The sequence below is a fragment of the Sorex fumeus genome, unplaced genomic scaffold (assembly GCF_029834395.1).
Source record: "Sorex fumeus unplaced genomic scaffold, SorFum_2.1 ptg000020l, whole genome shotgun sequence".
Classification (NCBI taxonomy): domain Eukaryota; kingdom Metazoa; phylum Chordata; class Mammalia; order Eulipotyphla; family Soricidae; genus Sorex; species Sorex fumeus.
The window spans coordinates 6,145,623-6,173,403 of NW_026606077.1; the positions used below are offsets into that span (position 1 = coordinate 6,145,623).

Here is a 27,781-nt window from a genome sequence, read left to right on the forward strand (position 1 = left end):
CTCTCTCCCCTCCCCCACAACCTTGCCATTGCTTTTAGGGCCCTCAGAGACCCCCCAAAACAAACTTCTTACAGCGTGTGCTGCTCCTGGATCTCCCATAGGGGGTGCTGTGTTTGGGTCTCCCACCGTGGGCACTGCACGTGAGTCTCCCCTAGAGGGCGCTGCACCTGGGTCTCCCCTAGAGGGCGCTGCACCTGGGTCTCCCCTAGAGGGCGCTGCACCTGGGTCTCCCTAGAGGGCGCTGCACCTGGGTCTCCCTAGAGGGCTCTGCACCTGGGTCTCCCCTAGAGGGCGCTGCACCTGGGTCTCCCCTAGAGGGCGCTGCACCTGGGTCTCCCTAGAGGGCGCTGCACCTGGGTCTTCCCTAGAGGGCGCTGCACCTGGGTCTCCCTAGAGGGCGCTGCACCTGGGTCTCCCTAGAGGGCGCTGCACCTGGGTCTCCCTAGAGGGCGCTGCACCTGGGTCTTCCCTAGAGGGCGCTGCACCTGGGTCTCCCTAGAGGGCGCTGCACCTGAGTCTCCCCTAGAGGGCGCTGCACCTGGGTCTCCCTAGAGGGCGCTGCACCTGGGTCTCCCTAGAGGGCGCTGCACCTGGGTCTCCCTAGAGGGCGCTGCACCTGAGTCTCCCTAGAGGGCGCTGCACCTGGGTCTCCCTAGAGGGCGCTGCACCTGGGTCTCCCTAGAGGGCGCTGCACCTGAGTCTCCCTAGAGGGCGCTGCACCTGGGTCTCCCCTAGAGGGCGCTGCACCTGGGTCTCCCTAGAGGGCGCTGCACCTGAGTCTCCCTAGAGGGCGCTGCACCTGGGTCTCCCTAGAGGGTGCTGCACCTGGGTCTCCCCTAGAGGGCGCTGCACCTGGGTCTCCTTAGAGGGCGCTGCACCTGGGTCTCCCTAGAGGGCGCTGCACCTGGGTCTTCCCTAGAGGGCGCTGCACCTGGGTCTCCCTAGAGGACGCTGCACCTGGGTCTCCCTAGAGGGCGCTGCACCTGAGTCTCCCTAGAGGGCACTGCACCTGGGTCTCCCCTAGAGGGCGCTGCACCTGGGTCTCCCTAGAGGGCGCTGCACCTGGGTCTCCCTAGAGGGCGCTGCACCTGGGTCTTCCCTAGAGGGCGCTGCACCTGGGTCTCCCTAGAGGGCGCTGCACCTGGGTCTCCCTAGAGGGCGCTGCACCTGGGTCTTCCCTAGAGGGCGCTGCACCTGGGTCTCCCTAGAGGGCGCTGCACCTGGGTCTTCCCTAGAGGGCGCTGCACCTGGGTCTCCCTAGAGGGCGCTGCACCTGGGTCTCCCTAGAGGGCGCTGCACCTGAGTCTCCCTAGAGGGCGCTGCACCTGGGTCTCCCCTAGAGGGCGCTGCACCTGGGTCTCCCTAGAGGGCGCTGCACCTGAGTCTCCCTAGAGGGCGCTGCACCTGGGTCTCCCTAGAGGGCGCTGCACCTGAGTCTCCCTAGAGGGCGCTGCACCTGGGTCTCCCCTAGAGGGCACTGCACCTGGGTCTCCCTAGAGGGCGCTGCACCTGGGTCTCCCTAGAGGGCGCTGCACCTGGGTCTTCCCTAGAGGGTGCTGCACCTGGGTCTCACAGAGGGCTCTGCACCCAGGTGTCCCATAGAGGCCGCTGTACATGGCAGTGCAAAGGCTGGACGCCGTGTTGTCCAGTCCGCATCTTTTCTTCTGGGGTGGCTGGGTTCTTGCTGGACCAGGTGCCAGCTGGAGTGCCCTAAGCTGAGGGAGTGAGTGTGGCTTTGGTCACTGCAGTCTGGCTCATCCTGGCTGGCTGGAAAATGGTCTGTGGGTGCAGGAGCAGCCCGCCAGGCCCCCTCCCTGCAGGGTTCTCACACGTTTGGGGGGCGGCAGCTTCCTGAATAGAAGCTGCTTTCTCCATTCGTGAAAGCAGGGGCAGTGAACTGAAGGCTGACTCAGTGTCCCCGGGGCCTCCTGCCTGGGTCCCAGCATCATGCCCATATGCTGAGTTGGCATGAGCCCAGTGGCCCGAATCCCGTGCTCAGAAGTCCTTACCTGGCGTGGCCCAAGTCCCGCAGCTCCAGGAGGGCTGAAATAGGGTAGTGTGCCAGGATCCCAGCCCAGCGCTGAGTAAGGGCATTTGCATTCCCGGAGTCACACTCCTGCCGTCGAGAGACAGGAGCATGCCTTGCACCAGGCCAATCCCGCTCTGTCCCTGACACCTCACTAGTTCCCTGAAAACCTCCAGAAAGGTCTCTGAGCGCAGAGCCAGGAGAAGCCCTGAGCAGCACCAAGAGTGCCCTCCCCACAGATAAAATAATAATTAAAAAAATTTATATCTGTTTTTCCTTGCAGGTGGACGAGATTTACCACGACGAGTCTCTGGGGGCCCATATCAACATCGCCCTGGTCCGCCTGATCATGGTGGGCTACCGACAGGTAACCCCCTGCCAGTTGGCTGGCTTTGGGGACAGAAGGTGGCTGGGGACACAGCTTCAGATTGGCTGCAGAGTGGCTTCTTGAAAACGCTTTGTTGCCAGAATTTTCTCTGGAGACTGTGAGAATTGACACTTCAGTGACTGAGGCGGTTGGGGTTAATCACTGGGATTTAGGGGTTCCCTCCAGTCGATAGCACAGCAGTAGGGCCTTTGCCTTGTGCGCGGCTGGCCTGGTCGAGCCAGGTTCAATTCCTCCCTTCCTCTCGGAGAGCCCAGCAAGCTACCAAGAGTATCAAGCTACCCGTGACACATTCAACATGCCAAACACAGTAACAACAAGTCTTACAATGGAGACGTTACTGGGCCCGCTTGAACAAATCGATGAACAATGGGAGGACAGTGCTACCTCCAGTCTGCTAAACCATCACTTCCTCTACTCACTGCCGGAATTCCCTCTCCTTGAGGAGGAGACAGTGGGGAAGGGAAAAGGGACTGAGGGGTGGCCACGGGGACCCCGGGGTGCCCATCTCTGCAGTCTGACACTGTCACTTCTCTCCCCTGGGTGGGGGACCCACCACGCCTTCCTCTGGGCCTCCTGAGTGGTTGGGATAACCCAGTGGCATGGGGGGGGGCAGGGAAGTGCAGAGACAGCAGCTGGAGTAGTTGAGGCCGCCCTGCAGTGGCCGTGCCCTGCTCTCCCGTGGCCTCTGTGTCTCCCCCCATTGCTGACAGGCGAGCTGGGGACATGCCCGCTGCCGTCTGGGGGCTGCGACTGACCGACCAACTCACTGACCGACCGACTGACGTGTGCTGTCGCCCGCCCCCCACAGTCCCTGAGCCTGATCGAGCGTGGGAACCCCTCCCGCAGCCTGGAGCAGGTGTGTCGCTGGGCGCACTCCCAGCAGCGCCAGGACCCCCACCACGCCGAGCACCACGACCACGTGGTCTTCCTCACGCGCCAGAACTTCGGGCCCTCAGGTAGGCCGGGGCAGGGAGCGTGCGGTGGGAGGGAGAGGCCCGGTCTGGGCGGGCTCGCGCTGGGGTTTCCTGACGGCACAGGGAGCAACTGACTCAGAAGTGGGGCGCTGTGTGATGGATTCTGGGGCCCGTGGCAAAGAGGGGTCCCGACTCCGGTTCCTGCTATCATGGGTGGGCTCGCGGTGTGCCAGACCGTCCACGCCCCGGCAGGTTCCAGGTGCTCTGAGTGCATCGTGCCCTGGGCCCGGGGCCTGGCAGTTGCCTCCTGTGGGCTCAAAGGGTCACTGTTCTCACTCCAGCCACTCTGGCCCCGTGATGGGAGCACGTCCCTGGGAGAGGGCCCCGGCAGGGAGGGGCAGCCCTGAGCCAGACCAGAGGCCCGGGCCCCGTAGGGGGGGCTTCGGGTGTTGGCCGATGTGGGCAGGGACCATGGGCTATCCCTGCTCCCAAGACCCCCAGTGCCACCCCCAACTCTGAGGGCCTCGGGGCCCTGCTGCAGCCCCCTGTCCCGTGCACAGCCCTCTCCTGACCCCAGTCCTCTCACGTGTCGGCCAGGCCCAGCTTTAAACCCCCCATTAGCCGTCAACCCCTGCACCCCCTCAGCCGAGCACCTTTTCTTCCTCCTGGCCTGCAGACCCCCACTTACACCCTGCCCCCGCTCAGGGCCGCTGTGTGTGTGTGGTGGGGGGGCAGGGAGGAGGGCTTTGGAGCTCCTCGCTGTGCCCCTGTGGTAAACAGCCCCTCCCCGCCCAGGCAGTTACATGAGTGCTGAGTGGGCCTGGCCGTGTCCTGCGTGGAAGCCCCTCGTGTCTTGTTGTGTCTTCCTGGGGCATAGGAAGTCCCAGCTGGGCTCGGGTCACTCTCTGCAGGTGGCCCTGGGGAGGCCCGTCCTCCTCCAGTGGCCCACTGCTGTGACGGCGGGGACAGACTCTGCCTCTCTCCTCCCCCAGGGTACGCGCCCGTCACAGGCATGTGTCACCCCCTCCGGAGCTGCGCCCTCAACCACGAGGACGGCTTCTCCTCGGCCTTTGTGGTGGCCCACGAGACCGGCCACGTGTAAGTGCGCTGGGCCTGTGGGTGGGGGGCACCCCAGATGTGCCTCCAGGGTGTGTGTGTGTGGGGCCAGCCCCTAGGGGTGGGAGAATGGGCAGGTGGGACAGGGGTGTGGACAGGTAGGACGAGGAAGGTGGGCAGCTGGGATGGGGGTGTTGACAGATGCGAGAGGGGGTGTGGACAGCTGGGTCGGGGGGGGTGGGCAGGTGGGACGGGGGTGTGGACAGGTGGAAACTCCATTCTGCTCCACCTCAGGGCTCCCCCTCTCGATCCCAGGCCCGGGGACCAGGCGTGGCTGCCACGAGGCTGTTAGGGCCGGTCCTCGCGCTGGCGGCTTCTCCTGGTGGCCTTTGCCCCTCAAACCCATGCAGCCTCGCAGCCCTCGTCGTGCTAGGGCAGCGTTCAGGAACGGGCAGTGGGGCGCGTGGGCCTCAGGCCAGCTGGTTACAGCGTATGCAGGCGGCCCCTCTGCCGGCCATGGTTTTCCGGGGGCCCTGGTCTGGGAAACGGGAAGGGAAGCTCTCCAGAGCCGTTTGCTGAAGGAGTGAGCCAGCAGCTCAGAAGCTCTGGGCTCCAGCGCACCCATGAGAATTTCTCCAGGGGCTGGAGTGATGGTGCAGGGGTTAAGTGCTTCCTGGGCACTCCATGGACACCTGGGCATGGTCGGGGTCAGTCTGGAGGGCTCTGGACTGGGCATGGCCAGGAGGGCCCTCTCGACCCCAAGGCAATGGAAAGGAAGAGAAGGTCTTGGCGTCCGTGCCAGGTTCCGTGCTCAGGAGCGCGGGGGCTGGCAGGGGGCCTGAGGGGTGGTGGCTGGCTCCCGGGGCACCAGGAAGGAGGCCGGACTGAAGGCGTGACAGCTCTGCCCTCCGAGGCCTGGTGGTCGAGATGCAGACACAGACGGACCCAGGAGGGGAGGCTCCGGGGCTGGAAGGGGATTCTTGAGAAGCCACGGAAGCTTCGGAATGTGGGTGTGGTTGGGGAAGGATGGGGCGTGTGGGAGAAGAACAGGAGTAGAATGAGGGAGGTTCCCGGGAGGACCAGGTGGGCGGCTGCTCCCGTGGATGGAGGAAGGGGGAGAGGAGGAGAGGAGAGAGAGAGAGAGACAGACAGACAGACAGACAGACAGAGAGGGAAAGAGAGACAGAGAGGGAGAGAGAGACAGAGATAGAGAGACAGAGAGGGAGAGAGAGGGGGAAAGAGAGAGAGGGAGAGAGAGACAGAGAGGGAAAAAGAGAGGGGGAGAGGGGAGAAGAGAGAGAGCGAGGGAGAGACAGACAGAGAGAGACAGAGGGAGAGAGACAGAGAGGGAGACAGAGGGGGAAAGAGAGAGAGAGAGAGAGCAAGGGAGAGTGAGCGCTGGTCCTGCGTGGGAGAAGACAGCGAAGGTCCATCTGAGCCCAGCGAGGTTGGGTCCCCCACCCTGCTGCCCCCGGGTAGGCTCTGAGCCGTGACTCGGGGGCCCACACCTCTCCCCTGCACCCCCAGGCTTGGCATGGAGCACGACGGGCAGGGCAACGGCTGCTCCGACGAGACGGGCCTGGGCAGCGTCATGGCGCCCCTGGTGCAGGCCGCCTTCCACCGCTTCCACTGGTCACGCTGCAGCCGACTGGAGCTCAGCCGCTACCTCCCGTACGTGGGTCCCCTGCCCTGGGGCCAGTGTCACATGCCGGCCACCCCCTCCCAGCTCTGCTCCCCTCAGGAGCACACTCACGTCCCGGCCTCGCTGGCCAACACCAGCCCCCTAGGGCAGAGGCAGCCTTGGGGGCCGTAGTCCGGCCTGGGCATGGGGATTAGAGAGACTGTGTCGGGAGCGGGTGCGGCCGAGCCAGTGCCCTCCGCGTGGGTGACTTTCCCCTCATGAGGTGAGTCCCAGCTTGTCCCCAAGAAGCCCTTAGCTGGGCCGTAGCCCACCCTTCTGTCGTGGGGGGCATGTGCTCCCGAGCCCCCCGACGCGGGCCGTGATGGGAACGGGGTCCTGCCTGTCTGGGGAGGGGGGCTTCCTGCCTCTGCCCACTCGCCTCCCACCCCCGCAGCTCCTATGACTGCCTCCTCGATGACCCCTTTGAGCCCGCCTGGCCGCGGCCCCCCGAGATGCCCGGCACTGACTACTCGATGGATGAGCAGTGCCGCTTCGATTTCGGCTCGGGGTACCACACCTGCTCTGCGGTGAGTGGCCCCCACGGAGCGCGGCCCTCCACTGACCCTGCAGGCCGGGGGGATGCCTGCGGGTGGGCGCCTGCCCACTGGGACGATGTCAGGCCCGGGGGCTTCAGCGTGCCTGCTCTGCCTGCCCCATACATGGCACAGAACAGAATGGCGGGTCCTGGCAGAGTGCGTGGGTGGGGGAGGGGCGGGGGGCAGGGACTTCCTGGGAGCTGTCCTAGGGGACAGGCCCAGCCCCCTGCCGGAGCACGCTCGTCGCCTGTCCTCGGGGCTTTGAACGGACGTAGGCCGCAGAGAGCTCAGGGGTTAAGGGCCTGCCTTGTGTGTGTGGTTCCATGAGATTGACCCCGGGGTGATTCCTGGCACCATATGGACCCCGGTCCCACCAGGAGTGACCCCTGAGCACAGCCAGGTGGCCCCAAATGAACTGCAAGTGGTGGGGGGCACTTCTCAGGGCCGCCTCTCCTCCTGAGTGGAGTCCCCTGCACTCTCCTTCTCTGGGCACTTCAGGAGGGGCCTCGGTCCTGCAAGGGCCACAAGCCCTGGATGCAGCCCCCAGCTGGACATGTGTCCACTGCACTGGTGGGGGACAGCCCGGGCAGGGGTCGCTGAGCACTGGCGGCTGAGGGGAAGGATCCCCCAGGACTTCGGGGTGACTTGGAGGCTGCAGGGGTCCCCCCACAGTGGGACGGGGCAGTGGGAGGAAGGAGGGGTCTCCCGCTTGTCTGATGCTGCTGGCTGGGCTGGGCTGCTCAGATCTGCCTGGACCCTGTCCCTCCAGTCCCCAGTCAGTGAGGGGGCGGCTTCTGCGGGCCTGGCAGAGGGGGCCCGGAGGGGATGCCGGCAGGCGCCCCTTCTGCCCAGAGCATCTCTGGAGGCCATTGGCACTAGGATCACTCTGTTAGTGGTGTATGTGTGTGCGTGTGCATGTGTGTGTGTGCTTGCCTGAGAGTGTGTGTCATGTATGTGCATGTGTGTGCGAGCGTGCATGCGTGAGCATGTGTGTAAATCTGGGTGTGTGCCCGTGTGTGTGTGCATGTGTGCAAGCGTGTGAATGTGCATGTGTGTGTTTGCATGTATGCATGTGTTTGCATGTGTCCTTGTGTGTGAGTGTGCATGTGTGCATGTGAGTGTGGTCATGTGTGTGAGTGTGCATGTGATTGTGTGCATGTATGTGCGTGTGTGTATGTGCGTGTGTGAATATGAGTGTGTTGGTGTATGAGTATGTGTGCGTATGTGGATGTGAGTCTGTGTGTCTGAGTGAATGTGAGTCCAATGGTTGCATATGTGCATGTGTCCATGTGCTTGCGTATGCGTGTGTGTATATGTGTATATGTGTGTATGTGTGTGTGAGTGCGTGTGTGCATGCGTGTGCATGCGTGTGTGTGCGTGTGTGTGCAGGTGTGCGTGTGTATGTGCATGTGTACATGTGTGTGTGTGCACGCGTGTGTATATGTGTGTGTGTGCGTGTGTGTATGTGCGTGTGTGTGGCGGGGGTCCTGTTTCCTCCTGGCAGGACCTGCGCCTAGCATCACTGGACTGCGGCATGTGCTGCCGAGCACACCCAGCCCGGTGACCCCGGCCCGCTTGCCCCCCAGTTCCGGACCTTTGAGCCCTGTAAGCAGCTGTGGTGCAGTCACCCCGACAACCCATACTTCTGCAAGACCAAGAAGGGCCCCCCGCTGGACGGCACCGAGTGCGAACCAGGCAAGGTACCCGCGGGGCCGGCTGCACGGCCCAGGGCAGCCCCCATCTTCCCACCAGGGCGAGGCGTGGGCGGGAGCCCTCAGTAGAGGAGCCCGCAGCGATGGTGCCCAGGAAATGCCAGCTGCACGGCCCGCTCCCCTCTCTGCACTGACCGGCCGCGGGGGGCAGATCCCGCTTGTCCCCCCACCCCCTGCTTCCGGGTTCTCACTCCTGTCTTGCGGATGAGGGGAGCGCCAGCTCAGGAGAGGGGAGACCCCAGCATCCTGTCGCTGGGCTCACGCGCCCTCCCTGTCCCAGGCTGACTCATCCTCGCTCAAAGTGTGTGGCCAGAAACAGCCCCGAGTCCCACCCCTGACCCCTGTCCTACTACTGGCCCTGCCCTCCTCTTTGTGAGGTGACCTTGGGCCCCTCTGGAGCTTCTTGGGGCCCCGCTGACCCCAGACCTGGGGTCCCTCCTACTCCTGGTTGTTCTGAGTGATTGGGTCACGTCACAGCAAACGCGAGGATGCAGAAGTGGGTCCGAGGAGGCCTGTCCCTGCCCCTGATCACGCCAGGCTGAGTCCACTCACTGCCGAAAGGGTCTGCCCCAGGCCCCATGACCTGCACACCCAGCAGCGCTCACTGATCCAGGCACTCCGGGGACCCTGCAGGTCCAGCTCTGTGGCACAGCCCTGGACACACAGCCAAACACGGCTCTCAGTTTGGGGGGGTTATTGGGAGCCTTAAACGTCCTTAGCTCTGGGCCAGAGTGGTTGAATAGGGGTTAAGGCGCTGACCTTGCGTGTGTCTGAACCACATCCGATCCCTGGCACCCCACGGTTCAGACATGCCAGGAGTGATTCCTAAACATGGAACAGGTGTGTTTAGGGCCTAAGCACTGCCAGATGTGCCCCTCCCCCAAGAAGAAAGTCCTGTATGTAGGAGAAGGGTGACTGAGATGGGCATGAGCTGTGTTAGGTGATGGAACAGTTGGGTGTTGGGGAGGGGTTATGAGATGAATTCACGGGTCGCTGACGCTCCTGCTTCTTGAGATGGACCCCGTCCGTTTGGGGTGGAGCTGAGGAGGCACCTGGACTTCAAAAACGACCCCCAGGTCATTTAAAATGTCCCTTTGGTTGAGAACCACAGAGCTGTCTCCTAGGAAAGATGCCGAGCTTGCCAGTGCTTTTCCCTCCTGTGCTCAGGGAAGGGGAGGTGGGTGAGTGTCCCGTGACTCTTGCATGGCTCCCGGTCCCGGGCCCAGGCTTGGAGGTGCGGTGGCCCCTGGTCCTTAGAGCAGTCCCACTGAACAGATGCACCCACAGGGGCTCAGCCAGCGGGAGTGGCTGCCCATGGCTGAGCTGAGCCTTCTTCCATGGCGTGGGCCCCTAGGGTGCCTCCAGGAGCTGACCTGGAGGTCCGGAGCCGAGTGGGGGAGGTTCTGTCTGTGGCCAGCCTGATTCCCCTGCGTGCCCGTGAACCTCCCCGCATGCTCCCGGCCCTCGAGCAGGCAGAGGACCCCCAAACCGAGCAGTGGAGGCCGGGCTCAGAAATGGGAGAGAGGGAGCTGATGGTTGGGCGCTGCCCCTCTGGGGGCTGGGCGGGGTCCCGTGCCAACCCCTGTCTCTGCTCTGAGTACCCATGTTGGTGGGTGATGTCCCAGGCCCGGGGGAGGCCCCGTGCCCAGCCGGACAGTGCTGGCTCCAGGGTGACGGTGCCCTCTGCTCTGTCCCAGTGGTGCTTCAAAGGTCACTGCATCTGGAAGTCTCCGGAGCAGGCGTACGGCCTGGACGGCGGCTGGAGCTCCTGGAACAGCTTTGGGTCTTGCTCTCGCTCCTGCGGGGGCGGGGTGCGGTCCCGCAGCCGGAGCTGTGACAATCCTCTGTGAGTGGGCGTCGGGGAGGCGGGGCGGGGACCCCCTTCCCGGGCGGGGGGGGGGCAGTGGGAACAGAGGGGACCTTGTGTGGGAGGGCTGACATCACCCGAAGAGGGGATGTCCCAGTTCTCCTGTGCGTGTCTGTGTGTACCCTCATGTCTGGGTATGTCTCTGATGTGTGTCTGTGTGTGCATGTTGCGTGTCTGCACACACAGACATACAAGAACATGCAGATACACCCACACACCCACACAGATCCAGAGAGACACGCAGAGCTATGCAGAGACACAGAGACATGCAGATACCTACCCAGGCACACACAGATACACATAGATGAACACAGATATGTAGATACACACCCACCCACAGACACACAGACACACACAGGCATGCAGATACACATCCCCACACAGAAACACATAGACATGCACAGACACACAGAGACACACAGACATGCAGATGCATACCCAGGCACGCACAGATGAGCACAGACACTTCGAGGCATGAAGATATGCACTCAGGCACACATAGGCATGCGAATGCACACACACACACACACACACACACACACACACACAGAGGACTGGGTGAAACGTGCCTCAGGCATGGGAGAGGTGCCCTGGGAGGAACCTGAGCTCAGCGGCCGCCCGGTGGGGTCATTCCCTTGGTTAGGCTGAGTGGGGCTCCTTCCTTGGGTGCTCCGGGGTCTGCACTGCCTGGGATACCCCGTGGGAAGCCCTGCCTGGCCCGCCTGGCCCACGGAGGGTCACAGCTGCCCTGTGTGTGCCCAGCCCAGCCTACGGAGGCCGCCCGTGTGCGGGGCCCATGTTCCAGTACCAGGTCTGCAACAGCGACGAGTGTCCAGGGCCCTACGAGGACTTCCGGGCCCAGCAGTGTGCCAAGCGCGACTCCTACTTCGTCCACAAGGGTTCCAGGCACCGCTGGCTGCCCTTCGAGCCCGACGATGGTGAGTGGCCACTGCCGCGCCCCCTTCCCAGCTGAGACCACGGTCTGCCCATGCCTGTGCTGTGAGCAGGCTTGGGCGCTCACTGTCCCCCCTTGGAGCTGCCCCTGATCTCTGCGCTGTGGACGGCAGATGTCTGGCTGGGGCCCGTCTCCAGGTGCCACCTTCTGCGTGTCCCCAGCGGGCGCCGCTGCTGTCCTGGTTTGGGGCCATTAAGCCCGTGCCGGCGCTTCCTGGTTCTGAGTGTTTCTGTGCCGTGAGAGGCTGGAGTCGGGGGTCTTTGGAGCTGGAGGCCCGGGCACGTTGGGGTCCCTCCCGCAGTTGAGACATCTCCCTAGGCCTTGACTTCCGCTCCCTGCAGACTCTCCCTCAGTGCAGCCCTGGTCTGCGGGTGTCCCTGGACCCTCGGCTCCCCACTGGCATTCAGGCAGGGCGTCCTAGATGTGTCCAGAGCCTGCGGGCCACAGACCTCTCCGGAACATTCCTGGGGGCGTGTCTTCCTTCTCTAAGGTTTTTCCACTCTGGGGGGCTCCCCTGCTCCTTGCCGCTGTCTGCTGGCTTCTTTGGCCAGCCAGGGACCCTCTGCCCCAGCCAACTGGTAGGTCGGACTTGAGAACCCCCTTTGCCCCCGCCCTCCACCCCCCAGCCAGCTGGATCCTGAACGTGAGATCCTAAATGACATTAGATGAGGAACGGGAGTGGGGGGCTGGGGGGGCAAAGCAGGGACTTTGCACTGGGGCGGAGGAAGGGGTGGACCTGCTGTTTAGCCAATGGAGTGGAAGCCCAGTAGGGGGCAAGCAGGGCTGAGGGGCAGGGTCCCACCTTGCACCTCCCCAGCACTCTGAGAGGCTTCCAGAAAGTTCGCTCAGCCCAGCGTGCCCTTCTCTGAGAAATGCAGGAAGCGTTCTTCTCCTTGGAGAATGCCAACGGGCGTGGTGGGAGGGACCCACGTCCCTGTCACCCAGACCCCTGGCGTGCCCGCGGGGAGGCGCTGCTGAGATCCGCCCCCCTGTGCCAGGCACTGGGCGGCCAGAGCAGGACCCCACTGGGGTGAGGGTTCAGGGGGCGACCCCCCAAGCGCCCTGCCTGACTCAGGGGCTGCAGGCCTTGCCTTCCAGTGCTACGGCCGGCAGTGCTGGGGGTGGGGAGGCGGTGGTGGGGGAGATAGGAGGTTCCCCAGCCTTAACCCCTGAGCCGTCTCCCCTGTCCCCAGAATCCTGGTTCTTCTTCTCCCTGGTGGCTCTGTGACCTCTGACAAATGCCTGAGCCTCTCTGGTTCCGGTTCTTGCTGCTGAAGTTGCAGACAGCACCTTCACAGAGGGCTTGGAAAGCTGTGTGGTGGGTCGGGGCTAGCATGGGCGTAAGGCGCCTGCTTTACACATGGCAGACCCGGGTTCTACTCCCAGCACCGTGCTTGCTCCACCCTGAACCCCGCCAAGAGTGATGGATCCCTGAGCACAGAGCCCGGAGTAAGGCCTGAGTACCACCTGCTATGTCTCCCTGACTGAAAACAAACCCAAAATCTTGTGCATTAAGAGTGGTTGGAGGGCGCCCGAGTGACAGTACAGGGGGTTAAGGCCGTTTGCCTTGCAGGCAGCTGACCCCGGTTCGAGCCCCAGCCTCCCATATGGTCCCCTGAGCACCGCCAGGAGTAATTCCTGAGTGCAGAGCCAGGAGTAATCTCGGAGCATTGGCAGGTGTGGCCCCCCCAAAACAAAAACGAGTGGGTGGAGGTGCATGTGGCAGGCCCCTGTCCCTGGCCGCTCGCTCGCAGTGCTGTTAACGTAGTTTCACACTTGACTTTACCCAGAAGCCCGAGGCTCACTGAGTCAGGCGCGGAGGCCCCGAGAGGCTCCGGTCACCTGCCCGGGGTCTGGGACTGAGCCGGGAGCCAGAGCAGGGACCTAGGGCCCCGCTCACTGGCGCGTCCCCGCACTGCGGCCCTGAGCCCGCGGGGCCAGCAGGGGCTCAGGCTCGCTCTGGCCCACAGACACTCAGAAGTGTGAGCTGATTTGCCAGTCGGAGGACACCGGGGACATCGTCTTCATGGACCAGGTGGTGCATGACGGCACCCGCTGCAGCTACCGGGACCCCTACAGCGTCTGTGCCCGAGGCGAGTGTGTGGTAGGTGTTCCCTGGGGGACCCCTAGAGCATCTGTGCCCGAGGGGAGTATGGTAGATGGCCCTTAGGGGGACGTGTCCAGCGCCCTCCGCCTGCCTGGTCTGCTCCCTGGGAAGCCAGCCTCCCCTCCCCAACCCTGTGACACCCCATCGGACAGCCCCTGTGACCTTGGGATGTGCAGAGGCCCCACGCACCTCGTTCTCAGGGCGAGCGGTGGGTGGGCCAGCTCTCAGCCCTCCCCTGTGCCAGTCCAGAGTGAGGGCTGGGGGCTCGGAGGGACCCGGGTGGGGGCAGGGCCGGGGCCACCCCTGCTGACCTCACCTCTGGCCCTAGCCTGTAGGCTGTGACAAGGAGGTGGGGTCCATGAAGGCGGACGACAAGTGCGGGGTCTGTGGCGGCGACAACTCCCACTGCAGGAGCGTGAAGGGGACGCTAGGCAAGGCGTCCAAGCGGGCAGGTGAGCGGCCGCGCTTGGTGTCTGCGCGGGCCCGGGTCAGGGCGGGAGAAGCTCCCCTGCTTTCCCGAGCTCCCCCTGCGTCTCCCACGCCCCGGGGGGCCGCTGGCCACAGACGCCCCGGAACCCTAGCACTTTCCTGCCAGGGACTGGAGACCTCGCTGCTGCCCGGGCCTCGGAGGAGAGACGGGGCCAGTGGGTTTGACCGAACGTGACCTTCGCTTCTTTTCTCCTCTTGTCTTATTATTGTTATTATTACTATTATTAATTATTTTAAGACTGTTTTCTACTTTGAGTCCCTGGTACCTTTTGGGTGTTCTTGTCGCTTCCTCTGTGGTCAGGCCAGCTATTGAAAAGGGCCACATAGCCGTCCTTTACACTTTAGTGCGAATTAGACCCACTCTTCCTTCAGGTCGGCTACAACTCTGCCTCCTCTCTCTTGTTAGGGGTTCTGGGATACCAGGCTGACTCTTCGTAGCCTGTTTGATCTAAACTCCGGCAGTAGCCCCAGGTGTGAGAAGAAAGCGGGGAGAGAGGAAATCTGGAGAGGAGAAGGGTCAAGAAAGTGGGAGGGTGGGGGGTGAGCGATAGTCCAGCAGCTGGGGCATTTGCCTTGCACGCTGCCCACCTGGGTTTGATCCCCAGCATCCAATACCCAGGAGTAATTCCTGAGTGCAGAGCCAAGAGCAAGCTCTGAGCATCACTGGGTGTCCTCGCCCTACACCAAAAATTGGGAGATTGAGGCTGGAACATAGTAGGTGGGTGGGTCGTTTGCCTTGCGTGTGGCCCACTCAGGTTCTATCCCCGCATCCCATATGGTCCTCTGAGCATGGCCAGGAGCAATTCCTGCTTGCAAAGCCAGGAGTAAGCCCTGAACATTGCTGGGTGTTACCCCAAAACCTAGAACATGTAGAAAAAAAATCCTCGTACTAAGAAAGTGGAAGATGACAGGACCCAGTGCTCGGGCACTCCCAGCGGGCACTTCTCACTGGAGCCACAGTGGGGGCCTGGGTGGGGTGAGTGGGGTCTGCACTGTGGCTGGCGGCTCATCAGGCTCACAGCTTTCCGTGGTCCTTCTGTGGCAGGAGCTTCCCAGCTGGTGCAGATTCCGGCAGGCGCCAGGCACATCCAGGTGGAGCTGCTGGAGAAGCCCCCCCACCATATTGGTGAGTGTGGGGAGACTCTTCCCTCCCCCCACCCAGCCCCGGCCTGCCCTGGACTGGGGGCCTGTGAGTGGCATCTTCCCGCGGGGACTTCACAGCCTGGAAAAAGGGCGGAGAAGCCTTTGGATTCCAGTACTAGGGACGTGTTTGTTTAAGGTGGAAGCAGCTGGTGCTGCCCCAGTGTGTCTGCCAGGATGCTCCGTCTAACGCAATCACAGCTGGGCCTCTTGGCTGCTGGATGGAGCTGGGGATCTGCGGAGGGCATGGGGCCGCAGGTCCCAGGGTCAGCCATGCGGTCCTGAGAATTGTCAGAGTGGACAAGACCCTGTTGCAAGATCCTTTCAGGCCTGTCTAACGCCCAGGGGGCTGACCAGGCTCCTGGTTGTGTGCAGACCATCGTCCAGTGGGGGACAGTGAGGTCCCAGGGTGGTCTGCCCCAGGCCCCCTTCAAGTCACTCCCCTGACGGTGCTTAAGTCTGCAGTCGCCTAACTAGTCGCCAGCCCTTTATACTTAAAAATCACGACACAAGAACCAAGAAAGGCAAGCTGGGAAGTTGTGTGTCTGGGTAAAATCAGTAAGATGCAAGTGAAGTTGGGCTGGAGAGAGAGTAGGAACTCTGCTCAGCGGGGTTCAATCCTCAGCACCTTAGAGAGTCCCCTGGGCATTTCCAGGGGTGGTCCCTAGACGCAGAGCCAGGAGTAAGTCCTGAGCACTTCAGGGCGTGCCCCCTCCATAAAAATTCAAATGAAGGAATTCCTGGCGTGGGAGAGACAGTGTCTTCGTTGGCTCTGTTCTGCTTTCACTGACTGAGCCGGCAGCCGGACAGGAACGGTTCCCTCTAGACAGACAACCCCGCGGGACACAGGATGGAGACCGGTGGGGGCTTGTTGAGGCCGGGGAATGAATGCTGATGGACTCGGGTGTCTCTGGGGGTGACGTCAGCGTCCTCACATCGGAGCGCAAGAGCTGTACAAGCTCGCGGATAAGCTTGAGCTTGCCAGGTCGTGCGCCTTCGAGGCTGACCATGTGGTAGGTGGGCGGCTGATGAGGTTTCCCTTGCAGGCACCCCTGAAGGGCAGCCAGCTGGACACTTCTCCCTTGCGGAGGGCCTGGGGTGCATTGTCGCTGGGCCTCGCCTGTGGCAGAGGGCCTTCCTGCCCGCTGGTACCGGCTCCTGGCCTTGGTCGCAAAGCCAGGTTCAGGGAAAGCCTCGTCCTCCAAACATGCATGTGTGCTTTTAGGGGTCATCCAGGTATCAATCCCCACATGATCCATGTTCTCCCAGGACTCACTCCCTGGAGAAACCGTCCATGTCAGCACAGCCCTGCTTGTTTCCTAACGGAGGCTCTGGACAGGCCGCATGGGCCCTAGGCAGGGTGGGCTGCAGACTCTGTGCTCTGAGCCCCCCTCCCCCGGAAGATGTAGAATTGGTCTGGAGCCACCCACGGGGGTGCTCAGAGGCTACTCCCAGGGGCTACTATCTCTGCACCAGGGCCTAGATTGGGAGCCGGTGGAGGCGGGGCCAGCCAGCCCTGCCCACTGGCCACTCTCTCTCTCTGGAATTGTGCCGAGGGGGAGGGGGAGGGGATGGGGAGAAGCGACAGGACCCCCTCCCCTGCTGCCTGCTCATGGCACCCCAACGCAGGTATTGGTGTCCCCCAATACCTAGAGTCCAATCCCTACTGCCCTGGAGGCCGGAGGCTCTAGAAGCTTCTCCAGAGGTTGGGGCAGAGACCCCTCGAATCCAGGGCAGGCTGTGCGTGCAGTTGGGTGACAGCGGGGGCGGGGGGTAGGTGTGTGTCAGGAACGGGGGCATCTGTACCAGCCTTTGGCTGGCCCCGACGCGGCCCTGGCCTGCCTGAACAGGAGTGACCAGTGCTTCTGGAGGGGAACAGAATCCTTGTCCCTTTCTCCCCGGCCAGCGGTGAAGAACCAGGTCACAGGGAGCTTCATCCTCAGCCCCAAGGGCAAGGAGGCCACCGGCCAGACCGTGATCGCCATGGGCCTGCGGTGGGAGTATGCTGTGCGGGACGGCCAGGAGAGCCTCCGGACTAGCGGGCCCCTGCCGGAAGCCATCGCCGTCCTGGTGAGCCCGTCCCCTGCGTGCCCCGCTGGGAGGGGCGCTCCATTCCTCACGCTCCAGGCTCTGGAGGAGCCGTGGTCGGATCAGGCTTCTGGGAGGGAGGAGGGACTGAGAAGAGGATGGGACACACACCAGGCCGCCTGCTCATGGTCCAGGCCAGCCCAGAGCTGGGGGCGGAGGCCGTGCGGGGTCAGCCTGCAGAGTGGCCCTGCCCAGGAGTGGCTCCCTCCCTCCCTGGGGTTCGCCAGCCCAGCCGGGACAGGGGGCCTTTCCTGGCCGGCAGTGTCTTTGGCGCTGGCTGGTGCAGGCTTTGTCCTCACCGGCGCAGTGGGCAGGGTCTGAGCTGCCCTTGTCAGCATGTCGGTTCAGCCCAAACTGGGTTTTCTGTGTAGCTCTGTTTGTCTATTCATCATCCTTCCCATCCACGATTGATTTCCTACCTACTGATTTTCAGTGGAGGTACCAAGATCAACCCCTTGAAGAAAAGGGTGATCTCTTCAACGAACGGTGTCGGGATCCCCGGGTGGGCCTCTGCAAAAGGAGTGAAGTGACTCCACCTGGCACCACACAGAGAAATGAACTCAGGGGCTGGAGTGATAGGACAGTAGGGAGAGCAGTTGCCTTGCATGCGGCCGACCTGGGTTCTATCCCCGGCATCCCGTATCGTCCTCCAAGCACTGCTAGCAGTGATTCCTGAGTGCAGAGCCAGGAGTAACCCCTGAATATTGCTGGGTGTGGCCCAAAAGCGGGGGCGGGGGGAAGAAAAAAAAGAAATGAACGCAGAATGGGTCGGACGCATAACACAGTGCTAAAATCAGAGAACCCATGAAGGAAACAGATACATCTTGTGACCTTGGATTCTGAGGTGGTTCCCAACGCCTGAGAAACGAACAGAGAGAAGTAGGTGCAGGGCTGGCGAGAGAGGACAGGGGTATGCGTGTGGCCACCCTGGTTTGGTCCTAGGCAACATAGATGCTCTCCTGGGCTCAATGTCCAGCTCCACGTGCTCCCCATGGTGTCTCCGGGTGTCCCCTGGCACCACGGGGCCCGAGCCGCTGCATCTCTTCAGACTCTGGAGCTGAGCTGGCAGCCTGGGTCCCTCCCCCGCCCCGCTCCCGAGCACTGCTTGAGAGCCCCCCTCCCAAACAGAAGCCCAGCCCAGTGTGGAGACAGGGTCAGCCACCACTTTCCTGATGACATCTGGGTTTCAGACCTTTCTAAGCCAGGCAGACGCCGCAGTGAGTGGCCGGGCCAGCAGACGGGGTGGCCTTCTCTGAGCCCGTCTTCACGGCTTCCTGCCCGTGTTCTTCCGTGGGGTTCGCGGGGGTGAGGGGGGCTCAGGGCTCTGCCCCAGGTCCAGCACAGGGCGCCATGTACCTCTCGGTCCAGCTCTGCGCAGCTCGAGGCATCTGGGCTCCGGTGGAGCTCACGTGTGGGGAGGGAAGGCCTGGTGGGTGCACTGCGCTGGGCCTGGAGTTTGCCCAGTGGCCTCCCGGGCCACCCTGGTGAAGTTCCCCTGCTGGTCTGCGTCGGACCCCACACTCCTCCCTGGGACCCCCTCCCAAGCTCCCGTTGGCCTTGCTCTTCTGCCCCCTGCCCCGTGCAACCTTCTCTGTCTCCCCGTCGCAGGTGCTGCCCCCGACCGAGGGTGGCCCCCGCCGCGGCCTGGCCTACAAGTACGTCATCCACGAGGACCTGCTGCCCCTTATTGGGGGCAACAACGTGCTCCTGGAGGAGACGGACACGTATGAGTGGGCGCTCAAGAGCTGGGCCCCCTGCACCAAGACCTGCGGAGGAGGTACTGGGAGGGACCGAGGAGCGGCCAGGGGGCTACAGGGGGCATCGTCTCGACTCAGCATTCCCCCCCCTTCCTGTGCTGGTGCCTCAGTTTCCCCTAAAGGGATCCAGGAATGTGGAAGCCTTTGCCATGGGGCCGGGTGCTTCTGGGGGATGTAAAGGGTCACCACCTGTGCAGATGGCTGTCACGGAACAGACTGCACCAGGACGCGGGTGACGGGATGATCAGGACAGGACTGGGGCACGAGGGGTGCAGAGACACAGGATGGCTGAGGCAATGCCCTGCTGCCCCTCCAGAGAGAAGAAGGGTGGCTGAGATCAGGCACAGGGGCCCTGGGACCAGACACAGGGGTCCGGGGACTGGACACAGGGGCCCTGGGACCAGACACAGGGACCCTGGGACTGGACACAGGAGCACTAGGGCTGGACAGAGAGACCTTGGGATTGGGCACAGGGGTCCCGGGACTAGATACAGGGGCCCCGGGACCAGACACAAGGGCCATGGGACCAGACACAGGGCCACAGGACCAGACACAGGGGTCCGGGGACTGGACACAGGGGTCCTGGGACTAGACACAGCGATTCCAGGACCGGACACAGGGGCCCCGGGACCAGACACAGGGTCGCCGGGACCAGATATAGGGATCCGGGGACTGGACACGGGCCCCAGGACCAGACACAGGGGCCCCGGGACCAGACACAGGGATCCCGGGACTGGACACAGGAGCCCTAGGGCTGGACACAGAGGCCTTGGGACTGGACACAGGGGCTCTGGGATCAGATACAGAGGCCACGGGACCAGATACAGGGACCCACAGGGGTCCCGGGACTAGACACAGGGGCCTTGGAACAGGACAAAATTACCCTGGGACTGGACACAGGGGCCCTGAGACTGGACACAGGGTCCCAGTCCAGGGGTTGGGATCAGGCACAGGGGCCCTCACCTGCCCACAGGTGTCCAGTTCACCAAGTACGGCTGCCGGCGTCGCCGAGACCACCACATGGTGCGGCGGCCCCTGTGTGACATCAGGAAGCGGCCAGAGCCCATCCGCCGGCGCTGCAACCAGCACCCGTGTCCTCAGCCCGCGTGAGTGTCCGGCGGGTCCCAGCCTGCAGGGCCCCGCCTGCCCCAGCCCTGCTGCTGAGGACTCGGGTTCGCTTCCACCCCTTCTCTGAGCCCGTCTTCACGGCTTCCTCCCCCTGTTCTTCCGTGGGGTTCGCGGGGACTCAGGGGGCTCAGGGCTCTGCCCCAGGTCCAGCACAGGGCGCCATGTACCTCTCGGTCCAGCTCTGCGCAGCCCCGATGCTGCCCGGCCAACCCCGGACCGGAACTCTCTGGCTTGGGGCAATTGGAGGGGACACAGGGCACAGGAAGGGCTGCGCCTAGTGGCCAGTGCAGGGCCGAGCTGCTCAGCCCCAGGCGGGGCGGGAGAGCTGCGGGCCAGGCCCTGCTCTGCACACCCCTTCCCTGGAGGGGCTCCCCGCCAGGACGATTGCCCCGTCTCGTGCTGGGGCCAGGAGAGAGCCTGCCCAGGCCACTCTGTGCCCAGCTGTGGCCCCAGCCCCTCAGCCCTTCCTCCGCCCTGTGTGGCCTACAGGTAGCACCGTCGTAGGGCTGAGGGCCGCTCCCAGGCCTGGGGTCCAGGGCAGATCACCCCGCCTGGTGTCCATTTATTATGTTGTTTGGGGGCCACACCTGGCGGTGCTCAGGCGTCCTCCTGGCTCTGCACTCAGGAGTCCCTCCTGACAGTGTGTGAGGGAGGGACCACGCAGGGTGCCAGGAATCGAAGCAGGGTCAGCCGCATACAAGGCCAGTGCCCTCCTGCTGTGCTGTCTCTCCAGAGCTCTGGCCGGCTTCTTATCTGCAAACTTCCCAGGGGAAGCTTAGGGGTTTTGGCTCATCAGTTCATTTTTATTTCTTTATCGGGCGGGGGGAGGGGGTCCCACACGACACCCAGGGAACCTGGGACCACTCCTGAGGATCCTTGGCCAGTCGGGCAGTAGTTCAGTGAAGCGCCTGGACAGTGCCTCTTCTTGATATGCATGCATGTGTGCACACACCAGCACACACGCATACACACACACGTGCACACACACACACACGCACACACACGTGCACACACATACATGCATGCATACATATACAGTTGCGCACACATACACACATGCATATACACATACACAAAGGTGTGCGCGCACACATGCAGCACACACACATACACACACGCACACACACGGACACCTACGCGCGCACACACAGTGATGAGGTATTGGATTTGGAGGGACAGAGGGGGTCGAGGAGGCTCAGAGGGGTCCTGGCTGGCCCTGGCCTTCAGAGGAGAGAAGGGGGAGGACTGCGTGTGGGGGACCCTCTGGGGGACGTCTCACCGGGCTCCACATCCCCCCGCGTCTGCTCTGCCTCCAGGTGGGTGACGGGGGAGTGGAGCCCCTGCAGCCGAAGCTGTGGCAAGCTGGGGGTGCAGACTCGGGGGGTGCAGTGTCTGCTGCCCCTCTCCAACGGGACTCTCAAGGCCGTGCCAGCCAAGACCTGCCCCGGGGAGCGGCCCGAGGCCCGGCGGCCCTGCCTCCGTGTGCCCTGCCCCCCGCAGTGGCGTCTGGGAGCCTGGTCGCAGGTGAGTGCTCTGCGCTTTGGGGTGGAGGGGCTGAGAGGAAGTGGGTCTGGGTGCGGGAGGCTCCGAGGGACTCGGGACGCCCCGGCAGGCGCTTTCTGGCTTTTCTGAGCTCAGCCAAACGGTCTGCGTGCGCTGGCCAGACTCCGGTCCAGGCCTCCGCCTGCCTCCCCTTCTCTGCTTGAGCCTTTGTGCAGAGCCAGGAGCCTGGGCTGCTCGGCCTGTGTCACAGGTGGGCGTCTTACGGCACGCTCTAGGATTCAGGAAATGGTGCCTGACCACCCTCCTGGAGATGCCCACGTCCACCACTGGCCGGGAAAGAGTCTTGTCCTTGTTGAACTTCACGTCCACGGGAGTTGGGGGAAACAAAGGAGATGGAGAGAAGAGACCAGTAAACCCGTAACAGACGCACTTGCCACCGCAGTCGGTGCTGGATGGGGAATCAGTGGTGATATGATCTGGATTGGGAGTGGTCAGGGAGGGCTTCTCTGAGGAGGTGACACTTGCACTGAGGCCAGAAAGATAAGCCACAGGAGGACTGGGCCCCAACATCTCTTCTAGGGAGACGTGCATTCGTGGGCTGTACCTATGGTAAAATCTTCCACAGCAGGAAGGAATCAACCTGAGTCACTTTGGCCGCCAGCACTGCTGGGTCTGACCACAGGGTCACCCAAGCCTCACAGCCAGGCAGAGAACTAATGGGAGCATTCCCAGACTCCAGAACACTGTTTGTGAGCACCCCAGTAGTGGTGTATTTGGGGCAGGCTTGAAAAAATATCTAGAAAAATCTGAGAAAATTGATTTCTATGGGAAAAATCACAAGTAGGAAGGAAACTCCCCACTTCCCCCGGGCTGTCAGGCACTGAGCATTTAAAAATACCCATCACTAGGGCCAGAGCTGTAGCCCAGCAGGGAGGGTACTTACCTTGTGCTTGGCTGAACCTGGTTCAGTGTCCAGCATCCCATAAGGTCCTCTGAACACCACCAGGAGTGTTCCCTGAGTGCAGAGCCAGGACTAAGTCCTGAGCATCTCTGGGTGTGCCCCCCCCAAAAAAAACAACCAAAAAATCTAAAAAGACCCAGCACGATATTTATTTTTTTTATTAAAATTTATTGGATCACCGTGAGATGCAGTTACAAACTTCCATGATTACGTTTCAGTCGTAACAATACTCAAGCACCCATCCTCCCACCAGTGCACGGTTTCCACCACCATTGTTCCTAGTATCCCTCCCGCCACCCCAACCCCATCCCACGCCTGCCTCCGTGACAGGCACCTTCCTTCTGTCTCTCTCTCTAATTTGGGGCATTATGGTCTGCCATACAGATACTGAGAGGCCATCATATTTGGTCCTTAGTCTACTTTCAGCACACGTCTCCCATCCTAGGCTGTCCCTCCAACCATCATTGACTTGGTGGTCCCTTTTCCATTCCACCAGCACATGAGGCTGCCAGCACGATATTTAATAAGATGCCGGGACCCTGATTTGCGGCCTGTGTTTGTGCAGGGCTCCAGTCCCCCGACTCCTCGTGTTCGTAAGCATGAAATACTGCACACTAACGGTTTTGAATACCTCCCCATGTTCGTGCCAGGGTCCTGTCCTCTGTAATAGAGAGCTTTGCTCATTTTACTGTCCAACAGAAAGACAGCAGGTTCCCAGAGGGTCCCATAAATGAAGGAAGCAGAGAGGAGACAGATGTGGCAGAATAGTGGCCCCCGAAGATGGACAAAGCACCCCACTCTCACCTCAGTGACCCTCCTGAGGGGAGCGTGTCTTGGCCCAAGCATCTGCGTGACCCCTGCCCTGCGGGTCTCTCCCAGGCTGGGACATGTCCCACCTGAGAAGTGTCCTCCCGAGTCCCCCCCTGAGAGACTGCTCCTGACCACATGGAGCACCCCTCCTCTCCCCCTTGCAGAGTTGCTGGTGTGTGTGGGAGCACGGAGATGGCTCCAAGGCTGGAGCACAGCCTGGCATGCACTCGGCCCCAGGTCTGACCTGGCACCTCAGAGCCCTGGTGACCGCCAGTCCTGCTGGACCTGACCACAGGGCCACCCAACCCTCACAGCCAGGCAGGGAGCCAGTGGGAGTGTTCTCAGACTCTGGAGCACTGTTTGGGAGCACCCCCAATAGTGGTGTACTGGGCACAAGCTTGAAAAATATCTGTTATCTATTTCCTGCCGCCCTGCACCTAGCCGTTCCCTTGGGGGCTGCTCTGAGACTGACCCTACTGTGTCGAGTCACCGAGCCCCCCCATGCCGAAGACAGGCTGGCCTAAGGAGCCTTGTGGACCCCCATAATTGGGTCCCCTACCTCCTGGGAACAGGATGCCCTCAGTGGTTGCCCCACCGCCCCCCTCCCCCCAGCTCGTTAGGGTCCAGGCAGAGAGTGGCTGTACGCCGCGGGGTGCGGACAGGGAGTCTGGGAGTCACTGCCCAGCTGTGGGGACCCTGAGCTGCTGGAGGGCACAGGATCCTGACTACAGGGCGCAGCAGAGTCTGTGCCCGCCAGAGAGCCTGCACTGCCGCTGACTGCACTCTGGCATCCATGTCCTTCCTCTCTCCTCCCGCCTGCCTCCCCATGGCCGGCCTGGTGCTCCCTGGGCAGTGCTCTGCCTCCTGCGGACTGGGCATCCAACAGCGGCAAGTGGTGTGCCGGACCAGCACCAACAGTGTCGGACAGTGTGACGGGGACAGGCCGGACACCGTCCAGATCTGCAGCCTGCCCCCCTGCGCAGGTGAGCGGCGTGGGGTACGGGCATGGGTCTGAGATCCCGCGTGACTCACACCCGGCCTTCTAGAAACCCCACCGCGAGCGCTGCTTCTGTCCACTCACAGGAAGTGTTCAGAACACCACAGTGGAGGCTGACAGTCGGGAGCTTGAGAGCCCAGAGGGGTCACCGTCGGGGCCCCTGCATCCCGCCGACCAGATGCCACCAGGTCAGTGATTTCCCCGGCCTGTCACTGGCCAGTCGTCACAAGCCAGGGCTGTGGACTGAGCTGACACGGCTCGCAGTCTGCCGCGAGGCCCCAGGTTCCTCCTGCGGGAGGCGGGGGTGATGTTGGCATACCTTGACCTTATCTGCAGCCCTCACATGTCCGTGTGGCTGTGGAATCTGACCTGAGCTGTGAGAACATCCTCGTCGCTCTGTGGAAACACCGTGAACATTTCAGTCATATGGCGGTCACTTCTGGGGATATTATACACGGGTATGCTAAATATCACTTGCACAGTGCCCAAAGTTCTGAATTCTGAATCCGATTTGGTCCCAGGTGTTTGGGGAAGCTGCTGTAGGTCTGAACGGTTTTCACCAGACTGCGAGTGAGTTAGCGCTCACGCAAGCCCTCCTGCCCCGCTGTCACCAACAACACAGTCACCTCTCTGCCTGTGATCAGGAGCCTGTCCACGAACCCCCCATCCCTCCGCCTACCACCAGTCCTTCCATCTGCTCACACAACCCTCTGTTCATCAGCCGTTTCCCTGCCCAGCCTCCCATCCATCTTTCCCACTTCACCCTCCCCTATTGGCGTCTGTCCTTCCACCGTTCACCTGTCCATATTCATCCATCCACTCATCCACCCACCATTTATCCATCAACTCATCTTCCCATCATTCATTCATCCACTCACCCACCCATCACTCATCCATTCATCCACCCATCTATCTTTCACCCATCCTCTCACCCACCCATCTGTCCATCATTCATCCATCCACTCATTCACCCAATTATCCATCATTCATTCATCCACGCATCATTCATCTGTTCCGTCTACTTTATCCACCCATGTATCCATCATTCATCCATCCACTCATCCACCCATCTACCCATCATCCATCCATTTATTCATCCACCTATCATCCATCCATCCATTAATCTGACCATCCGTCCATCCACCACCCACCCGTCATCCAACCATTGACCCGTCCATCCATTACCCACGCGTCCATCCCCCCATCCCTCCATCTATCCGTCCTGCCCCAGGGCTGGGGAGATGGCTCAGTGGGCTGGAGCACATGCCTTCTGTACTGCCCCAAACTGGAGCCAAGTGTTGCCTGAGCACTTGCTGGGTGCCAGACGTGCTGTTTCGTGCTCTCTTCCAAAGCCTCTTCGTTTGCCCTTCCTTACTTTCCTGAGGGACTGGCTCGATGAGCCACGGAAAGACCAGCTGTAAACCCTGGAGGCACCTTGTGCCAATCGCTGCACCTCTTTGAGCTCACAGCCCTGTGGGTAAGATAAAATAGTCTGGTCAGGCTTCCTCTGAGGACCAGCTGAGAGGCTCTGCAGCGGCACAGGGCGCCTCTGATCTGCAGCCTGGAGCTCTGCCGCCACCTGGTGGTGTGCCTGGTTTCCTGCCCTTCCTCTTAGTCCCCTATGAAGCCCCTTCCCCTCTCCTCCGCTCTTCCTCTCCTTTCCACTCCTTCCTACTTATGGAGAATTAGTGCAGAGGTAGGGCGCTTGCGTTGCACGTTGCTGACCTGGGTTCCATCCCCAGCACCCCGTATAGTCCCCCGGGCCCCGTCAGGAGTGATCCCTGAGTACAACGCAGTCAGATGTGCCCCCCTCCCCGAATCAGTAGAAAGCAAAGTTTCTGCCTTTACTTTGTCTGACAAGGCCTACCCAGAGTTATTGTAGAAACGCGAACAATATTTTAGGTGATATTTTAAGTAAGATGAGAACTTCATAAATATAATTTTTAATGGCAGTGCTTTGCTCAGTGGTAAATGCCAGCACCAGCCCAATTTTACAGAAAAATGAGGATTGGAGGGTTGAAGTGTCTTGTCCAAGTCCTCATGGCTTTTGAGTGACAGAACCTCAGTGGCTGTCTAGAGCTGCATGACCTCAGATGCATACATATTATCTCTGTCTGTTTGTTTGGGGGCAACTTCCAGCAATGCTAGGGGCCCCCTGCCCAGTGCTCTGGAGACAGTAAGGATCTAGTCCCAGGTCTTGCACATACAAAGCCTGGCTCCAGTCCCGGAGTCCCAGCAGAGTGCAGGAGTCTTTTTTTTTTTTAATTTTTTTAAAAAAAATTATTAGTGAGACACCATGAGGTACAGTTGTAGACTTACAAATTTTTGTGCTTGGGTTTCAGTTATACAATGACTGAGTACCCATCCGGCCACCAGTGCCCATTCTCCACTACCAATGATCCCAGTATCCCTCCCACCCCCCCATCCCACCCCACCCCTGTGGCAGGACATTCCCTTTTGTTCTCTCTCTCCTTTTGGGTGCTGTGGTTAGTGCAAGAGCATTTAATGATCTGTATGTGCCCAGAACACCCCAGGCAGTGAGTGGGGCGGGGTGCTGGTCTGCTGGTGCCCATGGGTGTGGGGAACAACGGGAGAGCCTCCTGCTGGAGTGGAGTTCTTCCTTTGCTGCACATTTGAGCACCCCAGGGCGCCGCTCCTCCTAACTGCATTTCTTGGGATGGAGGAAGTGGCAGTGGCTGCTGGTGAAGCCCAGGCCTTCCGATGAAGCTGGGGAGGCTTCTCTGGCTTTTGTGCTGGAGTCCCGGGGACGTGGGGGGCGGGTATGAAGGTCAGAGCCAGAGCCAGCCGCAAAGGACCTTCCCAGGTGAGCGGTCCATCAGGGTCCGCAGTGGGAGGAGGGCGCAGCGTCCCCTGCTGGCCGGCCCTGCCGCAGCCGCCGTGTGTCCTGTGTGCAGCCGAGCCCTGCGTGGGGGACAGGTCAGTCTTCTGCAGCGTGGACGTGCTCGGCCGCTACTGCTCCATCGCCGGCTACCGCCGACTGTGCTGTGAGACCTGCGCCCGGCGGGCCCTGGACCCCACCCCCGGCCCTGACCCCAGCTCGGCCCCGCCGACCACCCTCTCCACGCCTGGGAGCCCCCAGCCCGGACCCACAGCCCCGCCTGACATCGCCGAGCGCACCGAGGGGACCAAGGGGTCCGACGACCCTCTGGGCAGCCCGCACACGCCTCTCCCGGGAGCCCTGGACATGAGCTCCCCCACGACGCAGAGGCCGGGACCCTCTGTGTCAGGGAGCACTTCCTGCAGCCCCACGGGGGGCCCACCCTGGACGCCCCCCGAGGCCTCGCCGCCCACCTCCGGGGGTCAGGACCCCGAGCACCCGGGCACCAGCTTTCCCACCACCGCCCCGGTGACATGAACCCCACCCTCGCCCCCACCCGTCAGGTTTACACTGTGGGGGTGGCTGCCCCAGACCCTGCTGTGGGGACCCCCGCCCTCCCTCCCGGCTACTTGCCTGCTTGAGGGCTGCGACCCCTTCCTCCTGCAAAGTGAGCCTTGGAGGAGGAGGAGGTTGGGGTGCCCAGCACTGCAGCCAGGCTGTTGGGGGCTCCTGCCTCTCTGGCCTTCAGAGGGAGGCTATGGACACCCCCGTAGCCTGACCATGGAATCTGTCACTGAGGGTCCCTCGGGTGAGTGAGGGGAGAGGAT

At 62.0% G+C, this 27,781-nt stretch overlaps 1 protein-coding gene across 1 annotated transcript in view; it reads left to right on the forward strand.

The window, feature by feature from the left end:
* ADAMTS14 (ADAM metallopeptidase with thrombospondin type 1 motif 14) overlaps positions 1–27,491 on the forward strand; it is a 51,978-nt gene extending 24,487 nt beyond the window's left edge. Inside the window, exons 5-22 of the mRNA XM_056113378.1 lie at positions 2,310–2,393; positions 3,223–3,370; positions 4,321–4,426; positions 5,912–6,055; positions 6,460–6,592; positions 8,188–8,301; positions 10,011–10,159; positions 10,943–11,118; positions 13,106–13,239; positions 13,571–13,694; positions 14,777–14,857; positions 16,778–16,941; positions 18,568–18,736; positions 19,690–19,822; positions 21,161–21,368; positions 23,972–24,101; positions 24,202–24,303; positions 27,031–27,491. Of these exons, the coding sequence (XP_055969353.1) occupies positions 2,310–2,393; positions 3,223–3,370; positions 4,321–4,426; positions 5,912–6,055; positions 6,460–6,592; positions 8,188–8,301; positions 10,011–10,159; positions 10,943–11,118; positions 13,106–13,239; positions 13,571–13,694; positions 14,777–14,857; positions 16,778–16,941; positions 18,568–18,736; positions 19,690–19,822; positions 21,161–21,368; positions 23,972–24,101; positions 24,202–24,303; positions 27,031–27,491 (2,760 nt within the window). The remainder of the gene's footprint in view (positions 1–2,309; positions 2,394–3,222; positions 3,371–4,320; positions 4,427–5,911; positions 6,056–6,459; positions 6,593–8,187; positions 8,302–10,010; positions 10,160–10,942; positions 11,119–13,105; positions 13,240–13,570; positions 13,695–14,776; positions 14,858–16,777; positions 16,942–18,567; positions 18,737–19,689; positions 19,823–21,160; positions 21,369–23,971; positions 24,102–24,201; positions 24,304–27,030) is intronic.
* Positions 27,492–27,781: the final 290 nt, after the last annotated feature.